This window comes from Marmota monax, unplaced genomic scaffold (assembly GCF_021218885.2).
Source record: "Marmota monax isolate L192 unplaced genomic scaffold, Marmota_monax_Labrador192_F-V1.1 WCK01_AAM20220418_F8-fsc00059, whole genome shotgun sequence".
NCBI lineage: Eukaryota > Metazoa > Chordata > Mammalia > Rodentia > Sciuridae > Marmota > Marmota monax.
Genome location: NW_026693595.1, coordinates 1,057,244 through 1,083,711, shown reverse-complemented (window position 1 = coordinate 1,083,711; position 26,468 = coordinate 1,057,244). Strand labels below are relative to the sequence as shown.

Below are 26,468 nucleotides of genomic sequence, written 5' to 3'. Positions count from 1 at the left end.
ATTTGCTTCACATATGTAGCTCTTATGCCTTGAGCCCCCTTCCTTGTAGAAAACAGTCCCTTCACCGTTGCTGTTTGCTTGGGAAACTCAGTCTCTTTTGCCTCTCGGGGCTCTTCCTGCATATTTTGCCTTTCATTGTTGGCTTCCCCCAAAAAATGACATCAGTGGGGAAACTTGCAAGCAGAGCAGCTATGGATTCCATCACAGGCATGTGGTGGATTGCAAGGTCACTGGCTTCAGGCTCACATACATTCTTCTGCAACTGACATCTGCTTTGCGCTTTGCAAAATGCTGAATGCAATAGTACTGCAGGACTCACATCAGAGATAAGAGAAAGGCGTCTCAGACATTAGTGACTTGTGCTCACAAGTCTACCTCAGTCTCCCCCATTAAGACCACTGGGAATAAGGTTTGCACTCAGAGCACCCCAGTTGGAAACATCTTAACATACTGCTCTTTGTATATCCTTTAACTTAGCCCTGAAAATACATAGCCATCAAAAAGAGGTAGCAACATTGGAGATTAGAGGCCCTGGAGGCACTGAGAATTGTAAAGGATGTTATGAATTCATCTACCTACAGCTCCCCAAAACCATAGCTCTGGGCAGCTGACCCTTTTAAATGTGAAACAGCTGCACCCAGTCCCATAGCCACCAGTGGCCACCTTCCAGGGCCAGGCTCCCCAGTTCTTGGGCTTCACATTGGCAGTCTCCCTCCTACCCGGGCAGCTAGAGAAAGACAGAGGTTTTTTGGCATTCTTTTCTTCTGGCATATTCTAAAGATTTCATTTTATTAGAGGAAATTTCTAGTCAAAACCTCTCAGTCTGACCTAGTGGCAAGGAGTCCTTGTGTCTTCTCACCTTGGCCCTGAATCAAAGCACAGTCCCAGAACAGGGAGCTGAGAACAGGGAGCACAGAAAGAGACAGAGGGGCGGGAGGAGGAAAGACAAGCTTTGCTCCTGTGTCCTTCGGTTTGGTCTGCAAGGCACTACTTCTCCCCCAGGGAAAAAGGTGGCTAGGTCATGTTTTAGAAGGAATTCATTTGTCAGAGTTTATTCATAAGAGCCATTGTTTTAGTCAGCTGTTGCATCACTGTGAGCAAAATACCTGACAAGAACAACTTAGAGGAGGAAAAGTTTGTTTTGGCTTGTGGTTTCAGACGTTCAGTCCATGGTCTGGACTCCATTGCTTTGAGCCTAAGGTAAGGCCATGGTGGAAGGGTATGGTGGAGGGAAGCTGCTCTGCACTTGGGGGCCAAGAAGCAGAGTGGTGAGGAAGAGAGTTTGCAGGGAAAATGAATCTTTACCAGGGCTGAGTCTAGTGACCCACCTCCTCCAGGCCCGCCCTACCTGCCTACAGTTACTACTCGGTCAGTCCATTCAAAGAAGGATGTACTGATTAGGTTACACTGCTCATACCTAATCATTTCATCTGTGATTATTCCTGCATTAACAGAAGAGAAGGACACCTCTTATCCAAATCCTAACATCAATAAATGGTTTCCTTGTTGGACACTTATCTATCTTTGTTTCACAGAAGTCAACATTTCTAAGAAAATCATATAAAGCAAGTTAAAATTAGGAATTACAAAAATTTAAAACCAAGTTTTCCGGGGCTGGGGTTGTGGCTCAGTGGTAGAGCACTTGCCTAGCGCGTGTGAGGCACTAGGTTCGAGCCTCAGCACCACATTAAAAAAAATAAATAAGATAAAGGTATTGTGCCATCTACAACTAAAAAAAAAAAAAAAAAAAAAAAAAATTCACCTAGCAAGGATGATTAGCGATGAAGATTTATACTTCTACCAGCCGCCCCACCTCTCTCTTATCCTTCCAGGAGGTGCAACTCTCTTCTCACAGACTTAGAATTCCCTACACTGCATGCTTTAGTAGCCTGGCAGCCAGCATGGAAAACTCCCCATGGCTTTCAAAGCAGTCCCTCTACCCTATAGTTCACTCATAGCCAACTACAGAAGGAAGGGTGCTGGGAGCCAGCTGGGACCCATAATCTGGGGCCACAGTCAGGGTCATCTCCCCTTTGCGATGAAAAGAATAGAGACAGACCTTAAGTATAACCCAGGGAGGAGAGCCGAAATGACCGAGACTCTCCATGCCTTATCTGAGACCCCTGGTCAGGTGTTGACAAAATATGCGGCCTACTTTGGGGACCTGAAAACCTGATCACTTTTCAGGGCTGCCTTTGCACAGCTCCTTGGTCATTTTCCTAGACATTTCACTGAGGAATTTTTTTCAGAATTGTTTATCCCCTCACCGCAGCGATTCCTTGACGGTCTGTTTTCTGCAAAGTGCTGAACACTTTGACACGTCTGTGTGGGCCGTCTGGAGCCCCTCAGTGGCTCCCTGTCTTAGCTGATGGGCACTTGCCCGAACTCCCGTGGAGAACAGCTGTTGGAGGGAGAATGTTTACCCAAGCGTCTGCAGGTGCTAAGCACTGGAAGGCACTCAGCAGCATTTAGAAATCTAGTCCAACTTGAGCTTCTTGCCCCATTAGCCCAGCAGGCAACCTTCCCTGGCAAACCACTTGGATAATTTAGTGGGTTGGAGCCATGAGTCAATAGAGCAGTGCTAGTGTGGACAAATGGATAGTTCCTTCTCTCGCCTTTGTTCTCCCCTTGCCTTCCCACCCTTTCAGTCCCCCTCTTGGCCTGTATACCCTGTTTAACAAAAAGCCAAACAGAATATTCAGAGCAAGTGGTTTATTTTGTTGGAGACCACCGAGATCAGGCATGCAGGGAGAAGAGGAGTTTTGGTCCTTTGAAGACATCTTTAGAGCCAGGCACAGTGGTATGTATACACATGTAATCCCAATGAATTGGGAGGCTGAGGCAAGAGGATCACAAGTTTGAGGCCAGCCTCAGCAATTTAGCAAGGCCCTAAGCAACTTAGCAAGACCCTTAGCAAGACAAAATAAAAGGGGCTAGGGATATAGCTCAGTGGAAAAACATCCGTTGGTTCAATCTCCAGAATCAAAAAGAGAAAATAAAGAAAGATAAGAGCAGATTTCAATGGAAGCTTTCAAACTACAGCATTCAAATTCTGCTTTTGTAAAAATTTTTCAAGCAGAAGTTTGTCCCATCAAATTCTTCTATTTGTTAGACTTATGAAAAGCTGCCTTTTTTTTCTGCCTCAATCTCTCCCACTCTCAACTCATTCCGTTTTAGATTCAGCTTAGCTCCATGGTACTCTGTTCCAAATTTTGAGCACCAACTGAAAGCTGAAACTTTGCCTCCCTTCCAGATTTGTAATCTCAGTATAGTCTCGAGTAGAGAGAAGTTTGCTTTCTAGTCTGTATAATTAACTGCATCTAAAATGTAGCATTCATACTTTAACCACTGTTGTCACTGCCCTAGCCAAATGTCCAAGAACAGATAGTTGACTTGAATGTAAGTGCCTGAGGACTTACAGTAAAAACTACACTTTTACATTAAAAATTTGACATTCCAATGAGGCTCCATGAGGAGAACCTGTTTCCTTCATTCAAAAAAAGGTACAGTCTTTGGAATTAGACAGAGGTTCAACTCTCTTGACTTCAACGATTTCTGTTTAAATTTGGAGAAGTGCATTTCCTCATTTATAAAATAGGTGTAACAGTGTCTGCCTCACGAGGTTGGTACAAGCATTAAACAGGATAACATACAGCAAGTACTTAGCTCAGTACCTAGCAAGGTAAGCACTTAGTAAGGAGTGTTTACACAGTGCCTCTGAAAGCACCTGGTGAAAGGGTCTATCAAACACAGATGGCCAGGTCACTATCCCTGAGATTCCAATCCTGTAGGTCTAGGGTCAGCTCCCAGGATTTGCATTTCTAACGTGCTTCCAGGAGAGAGTAAAGCTTCCTGTCCATAGATCACACCTTGGCCCCATATAAGCTCACTCAGCTTTGTCACACACATATTCTTGATATTTTTGTGTCATAACAAGACTTGTGAGTAATATGCTGCTGGATGTTGTGTAAATAATTTACGAAGGAGTCTATAATATAAAACAGATTCTTAGATAAAAGTCATCCACTACAAAATGGAATAAAGCTTCAAGAAGATCAATATTTATATCATATACCCACAAGAAGGAATGCATGTGGGATTAGTGAATGACAACATAAATAAAGTCATCATTTCAGATTTTCCAAACTTCTAGAACACCCAGTACCTTTCTTTCAACCTTTCTTAAATAAGCAATTTAGATTAGGAAAGAGAAAAGACAAATAGTGCATTTTAAATACCTTCTATCAGAAGCAAATGATCTAAACATTACAGAGACCAAACATCTAAAGAAAACCGAACACTCAATTACAGTTGAACCCAATGAATGTTTCAGGCATTCAGTCTGCTGTACCTTTTCAATTATAATGAGGCATTTAAAAATTAAAAAATAAATAAAATAGAAAAAGAAAATCTTCTGAGGATATTGGTCTAATTTCATAGTGAGAAATACTCTTCACGTAGCTGTGGGTAATTCTAAAATAAAGATCCACCTACAATTTTAGAAATAATTATATGGTAACCCATGGCTATTGATATTTTTAAATGCCTTGTTATTTAGCTGCCGTATCATCATAAAGGAATTTTGTAGTCTTGATACATTGGCTAAACTCTGTAAGTGAAAGGGGAAAAAGCTTACAGTAATTGCATGAGTTATTTTGTGAGTTAATTCCTCAAAAGGATGTACTACACTTAATGGAAGTAATGGAAGTCTTTTCTCCCAGACTTCATTTAAAGCAACTTATTTGAAAATTACTCTCAGGGATAGAGCTGTGGGCACCATTTTAATAACTGGGTGTGTAATCTGTGCCACATATATCGTTTTATCCACATAATTATGTCAGCTTTGACAAAACTGGATTTCACTACAGCAGAAGAGAATCCACACATGGAGTTTATCCACTCTGACTTTTAGTACACTGCCTCTGTTTTAATAATACTTTACCAACACTAATAATGTTGGCATGTATCAGGATTCCCCTCTGTTGGCACAGTATAGATGTTTAAACTGGGCAATCAACTTGATAAAGGGTGACCCCACAACTACCTCCTTCACAGATGTCCATAGTTTTACACTTGATTGTTTTGGGCAAATATGTTCTTTGCAACACCAAGCTAATCTACAATCTACATTGCCTTTTATTATACACAAAGGATGCAATTTTTTTAAATGGTACAATGCTCCAAATATGGAATAATCCACATATTAAATCAGAATGAAAATACGAAAGCATACATCCCCATTTGAATCATCTGTGCCTATAAAGACAGGCTGAGACTGGAAATATAACTGTCCCTTAGGTTGACACCACAACAATCCGTATCTGTTTCTTTCAACAGCAACTCTTTTGGCAAAAAGTAATGGTCACATTCGGCTTACATTTTCATTTCTCTCTTCAACTTTTATATTCACACAAAATCAATGAACATTCCAAGTCTGTAAAGTGAAGCAACCAGGGGCTGGGAAACTGCTTAGCCACAGACGTAGGCAAATGTAGACAAAGCCCATTTCTATTTGAGCTTTGAAACACTGATTTGAATTGTGATTTGCAAATATTTCTCTTTGGCACCCTGTTTATATTTAAGTTTTTGTCCCAAATGTGATTAGAAAGTGAATGGTAGCAAGAGAGTGGTTTTCAAAGGTGGACAAGAAAGGGTGGAAGGGAGGAAACATGGGGCTGTTAATCCAGCAGTGAAATAATTGACCCGTGAGTAATTAGAAGTTGGCTGAGGCTGTGGAAACAAGGCTGCCCCTCATGTGATGGCAGCCTCGAGTCTCCTTTGTAGTTTTTGGATGTGAGGCAATGAGCCAAATGTTCTGTCTAAACTGTTTGGGAACTGTTTTTAAGTTCAGCACTCTAGGAGAGGTATTATGTGACAAGTTATTGCTTCACTGCCCTCGAATGGCACCATGGCCTCAAGGAATTAGAGGGTGAGTTAGAGCTGCAGAAGGTAAGGAAGGAAGTGGCTTCAAACTGGTTTTTTGCCTCTACCCATTTCCATGTCAGCACATTTCCCCCAGTAACATACCTGGCAGGAAAGGCAACCTGGAGAAAGTTCCTCTTCCTCTGTCTGTGAGTTACCTTTTGCCCAGCATACACACATCCTAGGGTTTTCAGTGAAGGAGTCTATGGATATAGTCCATTACATAATGGCCCAGCAATTTTTTCTTGGCCAAGTAAGCCATAAACTTAAGCCATAAACTTAAGAAAACAGTCTTCTTGTGGCTGTGCACTGGATCATGGATTCTCCCTAAAATGTACCATTCTGACTCTATGGAGAACCAATTATAGTAGTAAAACAGTTACAAGAAGAAGACACCATTTACATCCCTGTCATTATAGAGGAACACCACCAGATCCACTGTGGGCCTCAATGATGTGTTGTACAATTGTGTTCAAAGAGGTAACCTATATAGATAGCATACAAATATTCTAAAGAAAAAAAAAAAGACGAGGCTTCATTAGCCTACTCTTAGATTTGAAAATCACTGCCTGCCATTAACTCCATTAAGAAGATTAACAAAGCACATTTGCATATTCCAAAGATCTGAATTATTTTCCACTAAAGGGATCTGTGTAATTTTGTTTAATTCAGTCTTTCCAGAATTTTTGACAAAGACAATTGAGAAAGCTGTGTAATAATTTTAATTTTCTTTCTTTGAAGGGCTCAGGAACACATAGCAGGTGGTTTTCTTGTTTATTGTCTTTCTCTAGGGAATAGGGTGTCAGCTATTCACCCACTAGCACATCCAAATTTGTACTACTGCACCCTTCAGCTACAGAATTCAACTAACATTTTAGAAGGATCCTCAAATACATTAATCGAATTGCTTTTTTAAAAATCGGATATCTAATACACCAAGTTTTAAGGAAGTTAAAGCAGTTTTGTTTTGGAGGGTTTTTTTTTTTTATTTTAAGAAAAGCATATATGAGCTTGGATTGCAGGGCTTGCCTTGCACATGTGAGGCACTGGGTTCAATCCTAGGCACCACATAAAAATAAATAAATAAAATAAAGGCAATGTCTCCATCTACAATTAAAAATATTAAAAGAAAAAATAGAAGAAGAGCATATTTCCTTCCAAAGGGAAGATCTACATAGAAGGTCAAATTGTAACAAGTTACTTGGGGAACATGAAATTAAAGCAAGAAGAGTTGATCGCCACCAACATCCAGTTGCCATGGCCTTTAGCTCTCATTCCCTCTGAAAAGCAATAACTGGACGTGACTGCTCCTAAGACAGAGCTAGAGATATTTTCCTTCTCTGTTTGCCTCTTTGATCCTCAACTTATTCTTACTTTGTCATTTTTTTTTCAACAAAACAGTAAATGTACATAATCTGAAAAAAGAAAAGCAGTAAAAACATCTGTATTTTGCCCCATCATTTGCTTTCCACTTGCATGTTCCATCTTTACAGATGTCTTTGACACCTTTTGGATAGTTATTTGTGTGGTCACATTTATTAGCATAGATACCTATATAAATGATATGCCTGTTTCTCACTATACCTGGTTTTACACATTATTAACAACTCTTTACCCTTAATAAGGATTTTCTTTCACATTTTGTATGCCTCAGGATTCCATCACAGCAAGCAGAATAATTCTAGCTATTTCAAGCAGAAAGGTATTTCATATAGGGAATTAAGAGCTTAAAAATGTATTAGAAAGGCCAATAAAGCAGACTCTTAGCTGGGATTCCAGGAAGGACTATCTCAACTGGATAAGAGTAGCAGGCAGTCTTGATACTGAGCCATAATTTCTATATAATGCAATTCACCTTTTTAGGAGAATAATTCTGTGAGTCTTGACAAACTAAATAGCTATATAACCATATACCATTACTTTCAAATTATAAAACAATTCTATCACCCTCAAAATTTGTCCCATGCATCTTCTCATGTCCCCTCCCCAGTCCCTGGCAACTACTCATCTGTTTTTTACTTATAGTTTTGCTGTTTCTAGAAATTGGTATAAATGGAATCATATGGTATATAGTTTTTGTGTGTGGTTTCTTTCACTTAACATAATGCTTTTAAATTCATTCATACATGTTAGTGTATATATTGGTGGTTCATTAGTCTTTTGTTACTGGGTAGGTATTTCATTGTATTCATATTCTGTAATTTGTTTACCTATTCACCAGTTGATGGTCATTTGAGTTGTTTTTAGTATTTGGCAATTATGGACATCCACATGGAAATTTTTTTTGTGGACCTATGCGTCTTCATTTCTCTTTGGTGAATATCTGAAAAAGAGATCATTGAGTTTTATGGTAACTGTTTGTCCCTATAAGTACTCTTAAACTATCTTCCAGATCCTTTGTGCCATTTTCACATTCCCCTCAAGCATGTGAAGAAGTTCCAGTTGCTCAACATCTTCAGTGATTCTACTGAAGTTTTATGGGTGGAGCCTTGGCCTGCTTTACCTGCTTCCCAAATGGTTGTCCCTGAGGTTTGATATTGCATGGCCAGTCCCAGGTCAGTTTGCTCGTGGGAGAGCAATGATATATGTATGGATCTACTAGTTGGTGAGACCTAAGATAAAGTCAAGCTCCATGCTTAGCTTACCTAAACACTCTGATGGATACAAAAAGACCATTGATGAGGCCTTCAATGTACTGTCACTGAATCTGATAGAGCATACAACAGTGGTTGTGGTTCTCTTTCAGGCTATTTGATCATTCCATGGAAGGATTTAAAAACTGGGAGTTCATGACCATTCACTGCTGGGGAGAACGAGCTGCTGGTGACTGGATCCTTGAAGTTTATGATACTCCTTCTCAGCTGAGAAACTTCAAGACTCCAGGTGAGAACCCCTGTTCTATAAATTAGTTTATTCACCAAGAAAACGATAGAGTATGTTTTAGCCAAAGAACATTCCATACTTGTCTTAATCTGTTTAGTGATGCTACAACAAAATCCCTGATACTTTCCAAAAAAAAAAGGAGGTTTATTAAGCTCCCCCTCCTGAAGTTTCAAGAACATGGCACCAGCATCTGCTCAGCTCTAGTGACAGCCTCATGGTGGGTGGCATCACACTGGTGGGAGCATGTGTGAAAGTGATGAACTGTGTGTGCAGAGGGGACAAATTATATAAAGTGGCCTTGGTTTATAACAACCTACTCTCTCAAAAATTAATTCACTTCTGCAAGACCCAACCCATTAGACTAGTATTAATTCATTCATGAGAGTGGTGCTCCCATGATCTAGTTATCTTCCACTGGGCCCCACCACCTCACCACCAACACACTGGGGACCAAACTTCCAGCACGTGAACCTCTGGAGGCTAAACCATGTCAAAACCATAGCAACACGCATACTTCAACATGGTCTTTTTTCACATGATTCATGTGTGTTTTGAATTGTCTTTACACATTCTAGTTTTCAAAAATGCAGTTCTCAAGAAATTAAAAGATAATAATTTAGAAAAAGAAATAAGCAGAAAAAATTTAGATGTAAGTATAGGACCAAACATGGCAGCTATTGATTTATGTTTCAGAATAGGTGATCCACATCTCTAACCTTTGCCTGTAAATAAGACATCCTTGTCCACCCACTATGATTTAAATTGCATGGTCATAATTTCTGCACAAGAACAGATAGGTATCCTTAGTTATTTCCTTTTATTTCTTCTGTTTTCTCTAAATTTAATTTTCAGTTCTGACAAGACATTGAGCTTGGCCTACACCACCTAATCTCATTATCACTAAAGAAAATAAATGATGGTATTCTGCCCTGCCTGAGCCTAAGAGCCAAGGAAAAAGAAAACCTTGATACACAAAGTATGGAAATTAGAATGGTAACAAAGGTCTCTTCAGGTAGCTGCACAGAGCATATGAAGCTTGTTTGTAACACAAAGTAAGGAAAGTACAGATGCAGCATTGGTGGGAGATTGTGTTGCCCCTGACAGATCTCTGCAGAGCAGCTGGCTCAGAAACGAATGACCATTTGATAACTACCCAGCTTCCCACCCATCCGTGGACACACCTTCAACCATTGGGTAAAGCTTCCCTTTACAACACTCTATACAGTCCATCTACAGAACCATACCTGGGGGAAAATTTTAGTACTGACATCCAGTACCTGCCCTCTGCTGATTCCAGAATAAATTAACCCAAATATTTATCAATCTTAAAAGAGTGTGCACCATTTGGATTCCATGGGCTGCATGGGGCAGAGAAGGCACTCAACAGAACACAGGGAGAAAGCACAGGTTTCCCAGCATTTTGCCTGCCTATCGAGGAAAGATACTCATTCTGGGAGATCCATTTTCAACCACTACATTTTGGTTCTCTGTTCTCACCCAGTTGTGTGATGAGGTTCATCTATATTGCCACAGCGGTCCCTCATCAGGAAGACCAAAATCTGAATGGTGAATCAGAATAAAAGTTGTATTAAAGAGCATTCATGTCTACCTCATCTCCAAACTGCAGCCTGAATATAAAGGGTGGCCAAGGTTTTATCCAGAAACCAAATATTTCACCAAGGCAGGGCTGGTAGAGAAGACAGATTATAGACCACAGTTTCTAGACACATCCTCTCCGTCATAATCTGCCTAGTTCCTAGGTTCTCCCTCTCTCCTTTCCTCTTCTTTTTCAAGCTTCACTTCTTAGTCTTGATCTGGTCATGGTGCTTAGAAGGAATGACAGTGTGTTGACTGGGCTGGCTGCCCTGACCAAAGGCATCACTGCAGGGCTCCATGTCAAGAGATCCCATAGAAACAAGTACTATCCAAATGCATCAGTGCAGACAAAAGGGTACATTATCTGTTGATAATTTTAAATATTTAACAAAACTAACTAAAAGTGACTCTCCTCTTTATTATCACTAGGAATTCTGCCCTCACAACAAGACCAGACTGCTCCCATGCTACCAGTTAGCCAGTCCCAGCAGACAAGTCAGGGGCTATGAATGTAAGCCCCTCTGTCCTCGAGGAGTTTGGAGTCTACCCAGAATCAATATAATTATCTGTGTCGAGAGCTCTTTGCAATAACTTAGATAATCTAGCTTTGGCTATTTCATAGCATTGGTTTCTCTTTATATAGTCAGCACTCTGTATCTACAGGCGTTGCGTGGTCCACATTCATGAATTCAACCACCTTGGATGAAAATATTTGGAAAAAAAGTTATATCTGTACTAAATATTCACAGATTTTTTTCTTGTCAATATTCTCTCTACAATACGGTATAACAACTATTTACATGCCATGCATACTGTATTAGGTATAAGTAATCTATGAATGGCTTGAAGTATACAGAATAAGTGTAGGTTGTGTGTAAATACTATTGCCATTTTATAAAAAGGTCTTGAGCATCCATGGATTTTGGTATTGTCAGGGGATCCTGGAATCAGTCACCCATGGAAACCAAAAGACAACTGTACTATTGATTTTTTTTAAAAAAATATTTTTTGTTATAGTTGGACACAATATCTTTATTTTGTTTATTTATTTTTATGTGGTGCCAAGGATCAAAACCAGTTCCTCACATGTGCAAGACAAGTGCTCCACCACTGAGCTACAACCCCAGCCCCATAACTGTACTGTTTAAATGCTCAAATTTAACCCCAGTCACTGTCCATCATTTTAGAGATTTTTTTTCATTCCAAAGACAGGTTTTGTGTATTTTTTTTCCATACCAGAGAACATATGATTTCATGTCAACCAGTCTTTCATGTCAAGGTTAGTTACACCTTTGGTAAGGAACTTTCACTTTCCCATTTATGGGTGTGTTTGTGTGGTGCATGGGTGTGCGCTTACACATTTCTGTGTTTGTTTCTATGTCATAAGATCCTGTGGTAGATTTCTCCCTATCTGATTAGTGATGGGTGTCTTTAGTAGGCTACTAGAGATGTGGGGTTTTTTCTAGTTCAATTAAATGGCAGACTCTTCCCTGAATGTAGAGGTTCCTGACTCCACACCGGGTTTATATTTATCTATTATTTCTCCCCATTTGTTTATTATTAAATATATATTGGGATTGGTTTTATATTTTGCACATTAAACCTATATATGGAGATTGCATTTATGTATTAGAAAGTAGGATAGATTTTCCTCCTTCTCTATTTACACAGCTATTTCTTAACAGCATGTTTCAGTGTCTGTTACTGAAACTGAAAAATCTATAGAATTTAGAAAAAGTGGTAGAGGTTAAAAAAAAAAAAATGATGCCCCAAATATGGCAGTATTTGATGTGAATCATGGCAGAGGGCCTAAGGAAATAAAATTATATAATAAGTGAAAATTAAAGAGATGAATTGCCCAGCAAAGATATCCCTCTTGGGCTTACAGTGTCCTTCAGACATGGCACAAAGAGACATAATCAGTTTGAGGCTTCAAAGCACTGAGGAGGGCAAATTTGGGGATGTAAAATGAACCAGGTTTTAGGATGACTGATAGATGGGATGACCTATAGTGTCCTTGTATTGTGTACTCCATTGGAACACTTGAGAGATGCCTTAGCAAAGGAAGTTTTTTCTTGCCTTGCTACCTCAAGGCAATCAGATAGGTCATCAATTTTCAGTCATCGTTCATTTCTTGCTACTACTTAATTAATGCATGCCGCTTAGAATTCTTAGCCTGAATAGCAGCCTGGTAGTGAAAAGCATACCCATTTACAAATGAGTCCAAAGGAAAACTGGCAAAGGGCAAAACACATACATAACCCACACTGTACTGGCCCAGTGCACATGTAAGAAACAAATGACTGCATCACAGAATCCAGATGATCCTTAACTTACGATGGGTTAACCTGATTTTTCAGCTTCATGACTGTGGGAAAACAATGTGCAGTCAGTGAAAAACATACTTAGAATTTTGATTTTTGATGCTTTCCTGGGATAGCAATGTGCAGCATGATAATCTCTCACCATGCTAGGCAATGGCAGCAAGCCACACTCCCACTAGCTGCGCAATCATGAGAGGAAGTAACCAATGCTCCACCATGTAATGTGCCGCCACCAGTTTTTGCATGTTATATTTTGTGTTTTCACATCCTGTCGTGTCTACAAAACATTTATCAATGTGTGTACATGAGATATTCAACACTGTAATATAAAGCAGACTTGTGTTTAGATGATCTTGCCCAGCTGTAGGCAAATATAAGTGTTCTGAGCACATTTAAGGTAGATGATGCTAAGCTGTGATTGATGTTCCAAAGGTTAGGTACATTAAATGCATGTTTGGCTTAGAACAGTTTCAACTTGTGATGGTTTATTAGGACATAACCTTCTCATAAATCAAGGAGCATCTCCATGTTTATTTCTAAACATCAGTTTCCTAAACTCCTAGAAATGAACAAGAGACAGTATTGTAAAATGGTATTAGAACTCAGGATTTGGATTCAGAATGGGTTTTAATATAAGTTTGTCCTCTTCTTATCCTTTGGGAAGTTATTTCTATGCCCCAGTTTTCCCATCTGTATATTGGGAGTATTAGTACTTACTTCAGAGAAACTGTGCACATTAATGGAATAACATTTATAAAGCATTTAGGCCTGTGCTTATTAGCACATAGTAAGCAGTTAGAAATGTTAGGCACTGATTTTATAGGTTATAGAAGCTAATAGATGAAAACCCCTGACAGCTGAAGGTCATCACTCTGAGCTAGCCCTTGACCCAACTGTGACCAGGCCCAGATTCCATTTGTTAAGCCAAGGTGAGAGGGGTCCTGCTTTCCTCTTGGCATGTTTCCATGTTTGTAATGGTTTTGTTTTAAATCACTTCTGCTTATGGTTGATTTCTTTGATGTGAATCTTATTAAACTTAATGGCCTTGAGGCAGTTTCCCCCGTTTTTCTTAAACATTTTGCATTGAATGCTGTAATTTTATGAAGCTAAGAAATAAATGGATGAATAAGGAGCAAGCTAAAGTAAAATTTTCCTTATGAGCCACCCAAGGGAGGTGAGATATTTGCCTCAGGCCTCAAGGTGTCCTTGACTATAGCACCCTACTGTGCAATACTGTCCAAATGGTCTATATATGTGCCACCCAGTATAGTGGCCACTAGCTATCTGTAGCTACTGAGCATTTGGAATGTGGTTATTGTAATTGAGGAAGCAAAGTGCTTTTTAAAATTTATTTAAATTTAAATAATCAAGAGTGTCCAAGTACTATTGGAATAGTATTCATAATGATGAATTCCTAATATTGAATGACTGATTCAGGGATTAAGTGGTACAAAGAGTTGTTTTGTCCATTTAGTAACTAGTCAGATAATGCCATCAAAAATTTTTTTAAACCTCAGAAAAGAACTTTATATGTAGAAAAACAAAGCCTTCTATAAAACTCTGGGATTCTCTTAAGTAAGCATAATTTTGAAATTCAACCCTTAAACTAGCAATCTGGGGTATCTTTATTTCCCAGCTTTCCATAAATGCTGATTAAATCAAGGTCTGTCTATAGTGAGTGCTCAGTAAATATGTGGTATATAAATTATTGGTGTAGGAATTATTAAGTAGTTGATTCTGCAAAGGGTGGGAGATGTGCATTTCTAGTCCAGTATCTGATGCAATGATTCCTATCAACCCCCTTCCCACAATTCTTCTGTTGTTTTTTCTTGTATGGGAAAGACTTCAGTTATACAGCTAAAGATGGAATATGTGGTCATGCTGTGATTTCATTATTATTTCTCAAGGTAAATTGAAAGAATGGTCTTTGGTCCTCTATGGCACATCCGTGCAGCCATACTCCCCAACCAACGAGTTTCCTAAGGTGGAGCGTTTCCGCTATAGCCGAGTTGAAGACCCTACAGATGACTATGGTGCAGAGGATTATGCAGGTGAGCTGTTCCCAAAAGCACACAGCCCAAGAAAGCTCATACATCATGGCACCATGTGGGATAATTAATATGATATAATAATGACATGATATGATACTAAATAATACAACATAACATAATTACCCATATTCTAGTATATTTTCTTCTATTCCTCCAAATATTTGTGAGTATATTGGCTTATTCATATATTCAAACATCCATATATCTTGTCTCCAAAACTATTAGTCCATACTGTGATTGCAGTATTGTGTCTTTAATCCATAATCGGGGGCATATAGTTTGTTGAGAATTTTACACTATTTTAAACAAGATTTGGATGAACATTGTTTATTAGTCTTTGTCTGTATCTTCAATTAATTTCTTTGAGTAGGGTTCTATTCTGAGATGTATTGCATCAGAGGGAATAATCAGTTTTAGGACTTGGAAACATTTTATCACATTACTATTCAGACAAAATGTATCAATCTACACTGTGACCCTCTGTGTGGGTGTTTATAACATCACTCCAGCCAGAAAGAAAAGGAAAAAAAAATTTTTTTAAAAAAGAAGGGTTATTTTAAAATTCATATATCTTTGATTGCTAGTAATTTTATACATTTTTCTTCTGATTTCTCTGAAATAAATTCAATGTGTTTTATCCATTCTTATATTCAAGGTGGCAGTAATTCTCATATCTATTTATAAGAATTCTGTATTTTACTGATTTTGCTGGATCTCATATTTGATGAAAACATGCCCTCAGTTATCATTTGCTTCACAAATGTAATTTTTGTTTTGTGTTTTGATATTTTAACAGAAAACACTCTTGGAGAATGGGTTTTATAGTTTCAAATACAACATTTGCCAATTTTTTTTGTTTGTTTTTACAGAAGTTTTATCCTTTCGTATCAGCTAAATATTCATGGGAGTTTTTTGTTTGTTTGTTTGTTTGTTTGTTTGTTTGGTAATCTCTTGGTTTTTGCATCTGGACATTAACTCACTTTATTGGAACTTACTTTGGTTTATGACATACACTGTGAATTGAAACTGTCTTAATTACTTTCCAAATAGTTTAACAACACTGGCTGAGTAATTGTCTCTTCTTTTATTAGTTTGTGATTTTTTTTTAATAACAACATACTAAGTTCTGTTACTAGGGTCTCTTCTGGTACCTCCTTTCTGATTCATCATTCTAATAATTCTCAAACCAATTCTACCTTAGCTGTCCTATGTACTTCTATTCCATGATGTTTTAATTCTGTTTTGTTCTACTTTTGCAATATTGGGGATTTGAACCCTGAGCCTCACACATGCTGGGCAAGCACTCTATGAGCTACATCCCCAGAACTTTATATTTTTTATTTTGAGGAGGGACCTTGACTGGTCTCAACCTTGCAATCCTCCTGCCTCAGCTGCCTGAGTAGAGTAGCTGGGATTATTGCATGTGCCACTATGCCTGTTTCATAATTTTTGCTTGTTTTCTTTTTTAATCAATCATTTATTGTATTGTATTGTATTGTATTTATTAGCTCTGGGGAGTGAACCTAGGGCCTCACACATACTAAAGACTTACTCTACCACTTAGCTACCCCTTATCCCTCATGATATATTTTAATATTTATAGAACATCTGTTTCTCATTTTCATATCAATTATTGCCCTACTATTCTTCAGATGAATTTTAAAATGATTTGTTAAGTCCCACTTTAAAAGTCTCATTGGAATTTAATTTGAATTCATATGCAATTTCATTGGAACAGTTGTTTTTACAATAGATATTCTTTCCATATGAAACATAGACCATGTCCAATTTTATGGAAACCTTTTCCTTTTGTGTAGTTTTCTTCCTATTAGTATTATGCCTAAGTATTTAGGTCTTGTTGCTCCTGTAATGAAAAAATGTTTCATGATTTCTAACTAGTATCTGATGATATGTAGGAAATCTATAAATTGCTGCATTTTATCTAATATCTGGCCATGTTGCTTAACATTCTCATTATTTTATGTTCTAAAGTTGATTTTCTGGAGGTGGTTTAGGTACTATAGCCATATCATCTTCAAATTATATTTTTTATCTTTCTCTTTATTATGTTTCTGATTCCTGACTTGTTGCATTAGCTCCCACTTTTAGGAGCATTCAGTCCTTCTGAGATATGATTATATATAACACTTAATGGACAATCTCTCTTAATGGAGAACTGTTTGTAAATAAAAGCGTAATACAACATTAAACAAGAAATATTTTGTTCCTGCAATTCTGGGATTTTGCTCTAGATACTAAGATAAATGTACATCATTATTCTCCTGAACAGAACATCTTAAATATGCATGTAGTTCCTTTTATTCTAAACAAGTAGTATCCCAGAGTCAGTAACATGCTTGGATAATTAAGAGCACCTGATCTGACCAGAGCTAGACTCTATTCAATTTTATCTTGCTTTGCTTTGTATTTATAACATTTCTATTTACATTATAATTAGCAAACCATTTTGTCTTCTCTGATAGGAGAAAAGTCTATCCAAAAATATGAATGGGTACAACGGTAACCTATTACTCTTTACCTGATTCAAATTTCAGTAATATTTATAATTCAAAATTTGGTAATGTTAAGTTTCTGAACATAGTTGTACATCTTTGTGGTTTTTCTGATTGCATCTCAAACACTGACATTGGCACTTGTGAGAGAACAAAGAAAATTATTTCATTATTATCCGGCACCCTACAATGCTAGACTGCATCTGGGACAGTTTATGATGACAAGGGGAGCAACAGCAAGCGAAGCTGCCATGCAGAGCCCTTTGGGCACTTACGAAGAAAAAAAAATTTTAGGTTTTTTTTTTTTTTTTTTTTTAATTCTAAGAAATCATCTGGTGAAAATTTAGTGCCACCCATGATTCCTTTGCTGTGGAGTTGTGATTCTTACCTCTGTGGGGAAGCCAGCCTGACTAGAGGTACACAGGGCATTATCACAACTAGATCTCTGTGCTGTTTCTTCAAATCCCAGGGACTGTGAGACCCATAGCTGGATGAACTTCAACCTTCAACCTCTTACACAGCAGTAACAACACTCCTGGGTGTGCAGTGAGAGACAACTAAATTGTCCCAAGTTGTACTCCCTGTGGAATTTAATTTAGAGATCAATTTAAGGCCTTTGGGGAAAATAGAAATAAATAGTGCTGTCAAATGACTCTTGTAATTAATTAGAAATATATTTCAAATATGCAGTATTTTAATTGACTTATTTCCATTGAGATCGAGAGATCATTTCAGGTATGTGATTTTCTACATTAAAGCGAGAAATCTGGCCTTGACACTTCTTGATTCCTATCCATATGATACTGGTCAAACCACTGTAACTCTTGAAAAATCAGTTTTCTCATCAGTCAAATGAGAGTATTTGATTACCAGATTTTTTTTTCTAAGTCATTCTACCCCAGGTCTAACATTGTATGTGTCTGCATGCTGTAATTATAGAACATAATTCCATAATGACAAAAGGAGGCCAAGGTTCAACAAGTTTGTCTCCTTTTGATTAAAGCAGGGTTCAAAACATTTCTGGTACTCTTGACCTACTATTTGCACATCTTATGCAATTATTCATTGCCAGTTAAGAATCACATGAATTTTTATTGGGAAAGAGCTTAAAACTTAAGAGACCAAATATCCCAAAATATGGAGATCAAGGAAAATGAAGTAAAAATTTCTATAAGTAGTCCATGCCATCAGAAAGCTTTGCATCAGTCATAAAATAGCTCTCTTTCTGTCATCTTTCCCTTACTGTACATTCTCTCTAGTTCTAAACCAAAGAATATTTAGAGAGAGAAATTAAGAACCTTCATCCCCTGGAATTCTTTAAGCTAGCTCACATTTTTTAATTTGTATGTCATTTTCTTGTGTGGATCTGACTACTGGCCTTTGGATCGGACACAATGTTAAATCTATTATCTGTGCCTGAAGTATCTGCTTTGTGATCCAGGACTAGATGCTGATAAGCTTGTGCCACATGCCATAATGATGTTTCTTTCTGGCCACACTATTTAGATGTGTTCAGTGCCTTTGGTGACCTTGGATGAGATAGGCAATCTGTTCTAGGCATTGAAAAATAACCTTTTTTTCTTTTTGTCAACAACTGCTCATTTTTCTACAAATCCTATATTTTATTATTATGCATATTTAATTGCATATTGATTTTTTTCCTCTTGCTACAGTGGCCTTGTTCATTCAGATTCTGGAATATTTGTCACCTCCTCAAGACCAGGCCAACACTGAATTTCTTGATACTTAGGCATTTGAAATTTTTCCAGTAAAAGTCAGGCTCATCTCCTGGCTTACAACCACATTGACCATTACTCTTCCATCTCTAAGAAAGTATCACTGCATAAGAAAAAAGAAAGGTCCTAGTCTATATCAAAGTCTGGGGAAAGGTGACCTTCTAAAATCATTATTTATTCTAAGTTTTGTTCTAATCTCTTTTGGAAAGGTCCCTGTGATCCTGAGTGCAGTGAGGTTGGCTGTGATGGGCCAGGACCAGACCACTGCAATGACTGTTTGCACTACTACTACAAGCTGAAAAATAATACCAGGTAACAGAGAGGCCATGTCAGATCCCCAAGGAACACCCCAAATGTGCTAATGAACAAGAAAAAATTATATATGCATACATGATGTTTTGAAATATGCATGCATCGTGGAATAACTAAATCAAATGATTGAATATGTGTAGTCTCTCACATTCTTATTATTTTTTTGTGGTGAAAACCCTTAAGATCTACTCTTAGCTATTTGCAAGTTTGTTGTTATTAATACCATCATGTACAGTAGATCTTAAACTTAATTTTTCTGTCTAACTAAAGTTCATGTCATTTCCATCCCACTGATGGATGAAGCTCTGGCTGTATTTGCCCTTCATGAACATGTCAGTGCATTGACCAACTTGATATTTCCCACATTTCCCAACATGCAAGAAAATCACATGGCAAAGGGGCTGGTCCCTGGTTGTTCTCACTCTTCCACTCTGAGCACTGAGGTGGACCTGTGTCTCTGATCCCTGGCTTCTGACCAGAGCTATACAAATATGGGGCAGAGGAGAGGACAGTGACTACCCCAGTGGGAGCCCATCCTCCCCACCCCACCTCTCACAGCCCTCCATACCTTCTCCCTACTCCTTCAAGCAAAAGTTCCCTGTGGGGATCTGATTTTGATAACTCCATACCCAATACACCCAGACAGACTCAAGCATGGTCAAATTCCTCCTTTTAAGTCCATGTTGGAATTTAAATTCTTCAAGGAAAAGGCCCTTGGCTGTTTCTGTTATCTCTCAAACTTAGCAAAATGCCTGATATTTAATTGGTGCTCAGTAAATATGTGTTGAATGGATAAATAAATCAAGCACCGTCTTTCAGTTATGGACAAACAAGGGAGTTATTTTTAAAAAACAAATTCTCTTAAGCAACATAAATTTAAATATGTTTATGTTTACTTAGATAATAGCATATGACTGCAACCACTGCCCACATGTACAGATCACATGAGCAACAACACAAGTAGAAGAAACCCTTGTTAGACCTTTGAGCATAAAATCATGGTTCCCACATATCTTCTCTCCAACCCACCAGTACAAGTTTGCTCTTGACACCCAGTATGTACCCATTATTCCTTGTGAGGAGCCAGACCTTCACTAGGAGATGGTTGGGGCCAAGAGCCCTCTTGCTGGGTGACTTGGTGCTGGGTGACTGCATTGCTCCTCAGCCCTGTACAGGAAGAAGCTTTAGCAAACAGCATTGAACCCTAGGGATTTGGTGTTGGTGTTCTGACTTTGAGGCTGAGGGCCACTGTTTGCTTAGCCACTCCAGGAGAATGCTGAGGGCAAGTGGCTGGTGATGTACTATCTCTCTTCTTGTTCTCCAATGCAGGATCTGTGTCTCCAGCTGTCCCCCTGGCCACTACTACGCAGACAAGAAGCGATGCCGAAAATGTGCGCCCAACTGTGAGTCTTGTTTCGGGAGCCATGGTGATCAGTGCCTCTCCTGTAAATATGGGTACTTCCTGAATGAAGAAACCAACAGCTGTGTTATTCACTGCCCTGATGGGTCATATCAGGACACCAGTGAGTTGATTTCAAATATTTGGGTTTTAGAGAAGATGTGGGTTTTTCACTTGAGCGACTTTGGGAGGGATGTTCCTCCTTTATGAAATCTGGTTTGCTAAATGTCAAACAGAATTTAACCAATTTATTTTACGAGATTGTTTAGAAGCTTTGTGTGAAAATGCCTGTAACTAACTGTTGTCAGAGGATCCTCAAGACCACTCTTACATTCAGCAATTTGCTAGGAATACTCATAAGACTGAACTCTTATACTCACAGTTATGAGTCCTGGAACAAAGGGATACAAAGTAAAATCAGCAGCAGGAAATGATGAAGCCCAGAGGAAAGCAGATGCAAGCTTCCAAGAGCACCTTCCAGTGGAGCCACACAGGACATGTTCAATCTGTGGCAACATGTTTGAAGTTGTCCACCAGGGAACCTCAGTAGAGACTTGGCACCCAAGGTTGTTACTAGTAGCTAGTGCCTAGTATGCACCAAAATTCTAGACTCCTAGAAGGAAAATTGGTGTTTACTATAAACCATTTATTAATACAAGGTTTGGACAATGCAAGGTACTCTCACTGGAATGATGGTAGCCCTCCACAAATTCTAATTTGAAGGTACCAGCCATGGGCCACTTGGATAAGCAGTCTTGAAAGAATAGTGGCTAGATCAATCTTTTCTGCACACTCACTGTTAAGGCATCTCCTGTATGCTATCAAAGTATACTTTTTTAAAAGTTTAAAAAGTGACTTTCTTATAAATATAGAATGAACATATGTCAAAGACACTTACTTCATTAATAAGGGAACGTGCATAAGGACAAGTGGATTCAAAGATGATCAGATTGCTAGTCCGCCAGGAAAGGCAAAATGAAATCCTTCTGTTGTTCAATTTTGTTTACAGAAAAAAAAAATTGAATAATTTCCTACATGGCAAGACAACTCAAATTAGGGGGAGTCTTTTTCTAGTGGACAAAGAATATTTACAACTTTGCCAGACAGAAATTCGTGCATGAACATGTGACGTTAGAGTTTGGGCACTCTTCAGCTGTAATTAGCAAACAAGCAAAGCCATATTGCCTTAGAGAATTAGTCTTTGGGCAGACCTATTAGATAATGTTCAAGTATGTCCCTTCAAAAAAGGCTATAGGTATCTTTTGTTTGTTTCTGAGTTCTGGATAATTTGTCTTAATAAGGATATGATGCCACCATATTTAATGACAGCAATCCATCATGTTTCTGCACAACTTAAAAAATATATTAAAAAAAATCAAAGAAGCAAGAGTTGTTTTAAAAAAAAAAAAAAAAGATCAGACAAGAAGTCTGAAGGAGTTGCCCTTGCTTCTTAAGAAGTGAAATTCTCTTGATTCAAAGGTACTACATACTTCCATGCGTAACATGTGGGTTCTGTATCTTACCCTTCAGTGCAATGGGTAGGGATTCTCTTGTAGTTCCTTTTTGCCTCCAAATTTGGAACATGACAGGGAAAAGAAAAATTGGGAGAGAGGAAGGGGCATAAAGGATCCACAGAAATATTCAGTATTTGTTAGGGAAAATAAAGTCAAAATTCTATTAAGAAGCATGAGCCTTGGAAAATAAAGTTGGTTCTAGAATGTTATATAACAACAACAACAACAACAATCCACACACAAGATAACTGAGATTGGGGGCAGGGATTGCTGGGAATAGAACCTGGGGCATGTAGTCTATCACTGAGCTACATCCCCAGTCCCCCTATAGTTTTGTTTTTGTTTTTTTTCCAGAGAGCTTGGGAGATGGATATGTAAGAAAAGATGTTCAAATAATTACTTCTGCTACCACATTGTATTGATTCCAGTGGTCTATGTATCTCTTTCCTACGTAACTGTCTTTTGTTATAGTTTCATCCTTTAATGAGCCTATTTACATACAATATTAGTCATGTATGGACATGACTTATAGTTACTGCCAACACATTTACAGTGCTTTATAGTTTATATCACCCTTTTGAAAAACTACATGTACTTCTGAGGACAGCTGGTAGGTAGGTATCATTGTAATCTCCATTTACCTAGAGAACTTGCCCATTGAAGTGCTAAAAGCAGAATGCAAATCTAGAATCTCTGCCTTCAGATCCTATGCCATATCCAGTATTCTCAATAGCATAGTGAAGGAGATCATGTGACAACTACCATAACCGTGCCAAGGGCTTTGGGTTTCATGCTGAGAGGCTAAACCTTGATCCAGTAGGACCTTGTAGGGATCTGTAAAGCAGTGTTTCTCTATGGAACTCTGTAGAACATCAGCATTTAAAGAGCAGGTAAGAGAACCTGTGAACAAAGCTTCACTCAGTTCTACACACAGGTGTGACTATAACCCACTTGCATTTCAAAGAAGATACCAAGTTACCAGCAAAATTTTATTCAAAGTTAAAGGACTTCCTTAACACACCAAATCACTGTTTTTCACAGTAGAACAATTGCACGTTTGCCCTTTTTTTTTCCTGTGGACCAGGGTTTGGAAGTGAACAGGAAAGCCATTATTCACAGTGTACGTTTTCAAATCAAATATATTTTTATTCTACAGAATATAGATATTATCTGAAATATAATAATATTCATGTCAATTCCACAGCAGCAATAGAGTGCAAGCCACTATTTTAGACAATGCAAGAAATAAGCAACCCTTATCTCACAATATTAAGTACAGGTTCCTTTTGCTAGTTAGTTCAAAAGAATAGTCCTGAGAGCTGTGGGCCTGGAGGGCAACAGTCCCATTTCACCACATTGCTTTCCAATCCTTGCCTACTGGTGGTATACCAGCCTAATGAGTGGGATTTTCAATGCTGGAAGTTAGGAAACCCTGTTTGAGAAGGAGAATGGAAAGAAGAAAAATAAAACTACTCAACTAAGAACTAAGTGGGGCTTCAGTTCTCTTGTCTACAGGGTAGCAGATGAGTGTGAGGTATTTCCCAGCGTAACAGTTCATGACTGTATTCAGTTTGCAGAGAAGTGGTAACAAATGGTAATTCTGGCTTTCCTACAGTTTTCTTCTCAAGGCATGGGCACTGTAGTATATATTGCAATCATTAGACCATCTCCACATGCTTTTATGCACTCTAATTGAACAACAAGTTCATAACTTTGTTTCTTTTTTATTTTTTAATAGAGAAAAATCTTTGCCGGAAATGCAGTGAAAACTGCAAGACATGTACTGAATCCCATAATTGTACGGAATGCAGGGATGGGTTAAGGTAAGAGAGTGGAGGACTTCATCAATAACACAGCCCCTGGAGTTTCTCAATGTAAACAAAATTTTAAAAAATTAGAATGAATAAGTAGGGCCAGAGCTGGAGCTCAGTGGGAGAGCACCTGTCTAGCATGTGTGAAGCACTGAGTTCAACCCTCAGCACAACATAAAAATAAACAAATAAAATAAAGGTATCCTGTCCATCTACAACTATAAAATTTTTTTAATAATAAATAAGTATATACATAGCCCTTTTATCACCTACCCTTGGTTTGACTTCCACAGAAGCATTTGATTCCTATTTGCATTACCTCTAACCTTATATCTGAAAAATTGGGTGCCATCTTGACTAAGGGAGGGTTATAAACTAAATAAATTCTCTGTAAAAAACATGACTCAGATACAAGTCAATAAAAATGACCATTTGAGAGGCATTCTTCGTACTTTTTGACCTGCATTGTGCCAGTCAAGGATTACTGTGCAGGTAATGCCAATGAATTATATTTAATCCCCCTGATTAATTCCTTGGATGGTGGAAAGTTATTCCCTTATCTTTATTATTTCTCTGCACATACCCAGTCATTCTCTTATCTTGGTACCTCAGGCTTGGCTCCATTATGTGACGTTATCCACATCGATTTAACACAGGAGATGTTTTCCTTGAATGGATGGCTTGCTCATTGCTGAAGCCAGGTAGTTGTTAGACTCTGTATGTAAACATTTTGCAGCTCTAACAAACTCAGCCACCTGACCTCAGAAGAAGGTTGGACTATGCCACATTGAGTGAGGAGTTGGACTCTGACTTAACTTAGAGTTAGAATTCTCCTGCACTGGATTCTTTTTCAGTATTGAGAGTGTCTTTGTTTCTACCTTTGATCAGAGGTCAAATGGACAGGGTCCATGCAATTTGCAGTCAGACAATTCTTCACATTAATCAGTATTAGAACATTGTTTTCATTTAAATCCATCCATTATTTGTGGCTTTATCACTTTTTCCTCCATAACCATATGCATTATTAGTTTGCTTAGCGCCTTGCATCTTGACACTTCAATTTTGATAAATGTCAGACCCTTCAGCCTAGTAATTCTTCTTGGAAAAGCAACATGGTGGCATAATAGGAAGGAATAAGGAAGATGTGAGTTTAAATCCTCCTTTACTGTTAAGGTGACCTTGGGCAAGTCACCTAACCACTCAGAGCTTCCATGTTCTCATGTATAAAATGGTGCAAATAACCCTTATTTTATTGGACTATGATAATAAAAAATAAATTGTGGTAACATTTATGAAGTACCTATTTCTGCATATGTTACATAATTGGTCCATGATAAATTTTTTTTAAAAAAAGGTTACTTACATTTTTTTTCTTAGAGAAATTCTCTTAGGAAAATTTTATAGAGAAAGTTAAATCAGTGCATATCAATAGAAATATGAGAGCCGTATATGTAATTTTAAATATGCCAGTAGCCATATTAAAAGAAGTAAAAAGTTACTGGGAAAATTGTTCTCAATAAAACCTTTTATTTAACATAATATATCCAAAATATTATCATTTCAACATGGAGCCAACATAAAAAAACTATTAATGAGATGTTTTACATTCTTTTTTGTTGTTGAATTTAGTCATTGAAACTTGGTGTGTATGCTCTTAAAGTCCATCTTGATTCTGACAATTTTTGATGAGAAATATCTGTATGCAGATATTTTAAAATCTAGCTGAAGAAGTAGATTTTACAAAGCCAAGATATTCCAGATTTACTCAAAAGTTTGCCAATAACTAAATCAAGTACAAGTTTTTCAAATTTGGATTTAAGTAATTAAAATGTAAAACTCAGTTCAGGAGTTCAGCCACATTTCAGCAGTTGCCCCGTGGACAGTGCAGATCTGAACCAGCCAGTTTATCAAAAACGGAAGAGAGACATCCACAGTACTGGGCTCAGGAGTGTGTGGTGGCTTCAGAGTTCTGTGGCTGTTCTCCATTGCATGACCCCTTTCATTCATTCCTTCACACACAGTGCAACTCTGTCTCCAGCTGAATAGATGCCAACCTCCGAAGCATGGCCCTTTCTCAGGCAGCTCTTTTAAAATTTTGATAGTATTTTTGGTGGTCCCTATTTCATCCCAGTAAAGGATCCATTTGATGCAGTGTCTTTTAATAACACTATAGAGAGGGAGAAGTAAAGGGATTTCCTGTTAATGGTTTCGTAAATAACAGCTCTCTGGTCAGTGAGACCGTCTGAATGAAGTGCGCTTTTGGTGAGCTGCCCTTCATCTAGTTGAGGCTCCTTGTGTGTTCCCAGAGACTTCTGGGGTTGACCATTTGGCCTCCAGGGACTTGTAAATTTTTAAATAGTGGCTAAGAACAAACAGGGGAACATGTCGATGCATAAAATGCAGGAAG

General features: G+C 38.2%; 1 protein-coding gene across 3 annotated transcripts in view; it reads left to right on the top strand.

Moving 5' to 3' along the window:
• The window catches only part of Pcsk5 (proprotein convertase subtilisin/kexin type 5), a 449,712-nt gene that overhangs the window by 257,500 nt on the left and 165,744 nt on the right, over positions 1–26,468 (top strand). For all 3 annotated transcript variants that reach the window (XM_046459433.2, XM_046459431.2, XM_046459435.2), the window contains exons 13-17: positions 8,669–8,805; positions 14,633–14,776; positions 19,235–19,337; positions 20,667–20,860; positions 23,989–24,073. In XM_046459433.2, coding sequence (XP_046315389.1) covers positions 8,669–8,805; positions 14,633–14,776; positions 19,235–19,337; positions 20,667–20,860; positions 23,989–24,073 — 663 coding nt within the window. The remainder of the gene's footprint in view (positions 1–8,668; positions 8,806–14,632; positions 14,777–19,234; positions 19,338–20,666; positions 20,861–23,988; positions 24,074–26,468) is intronic.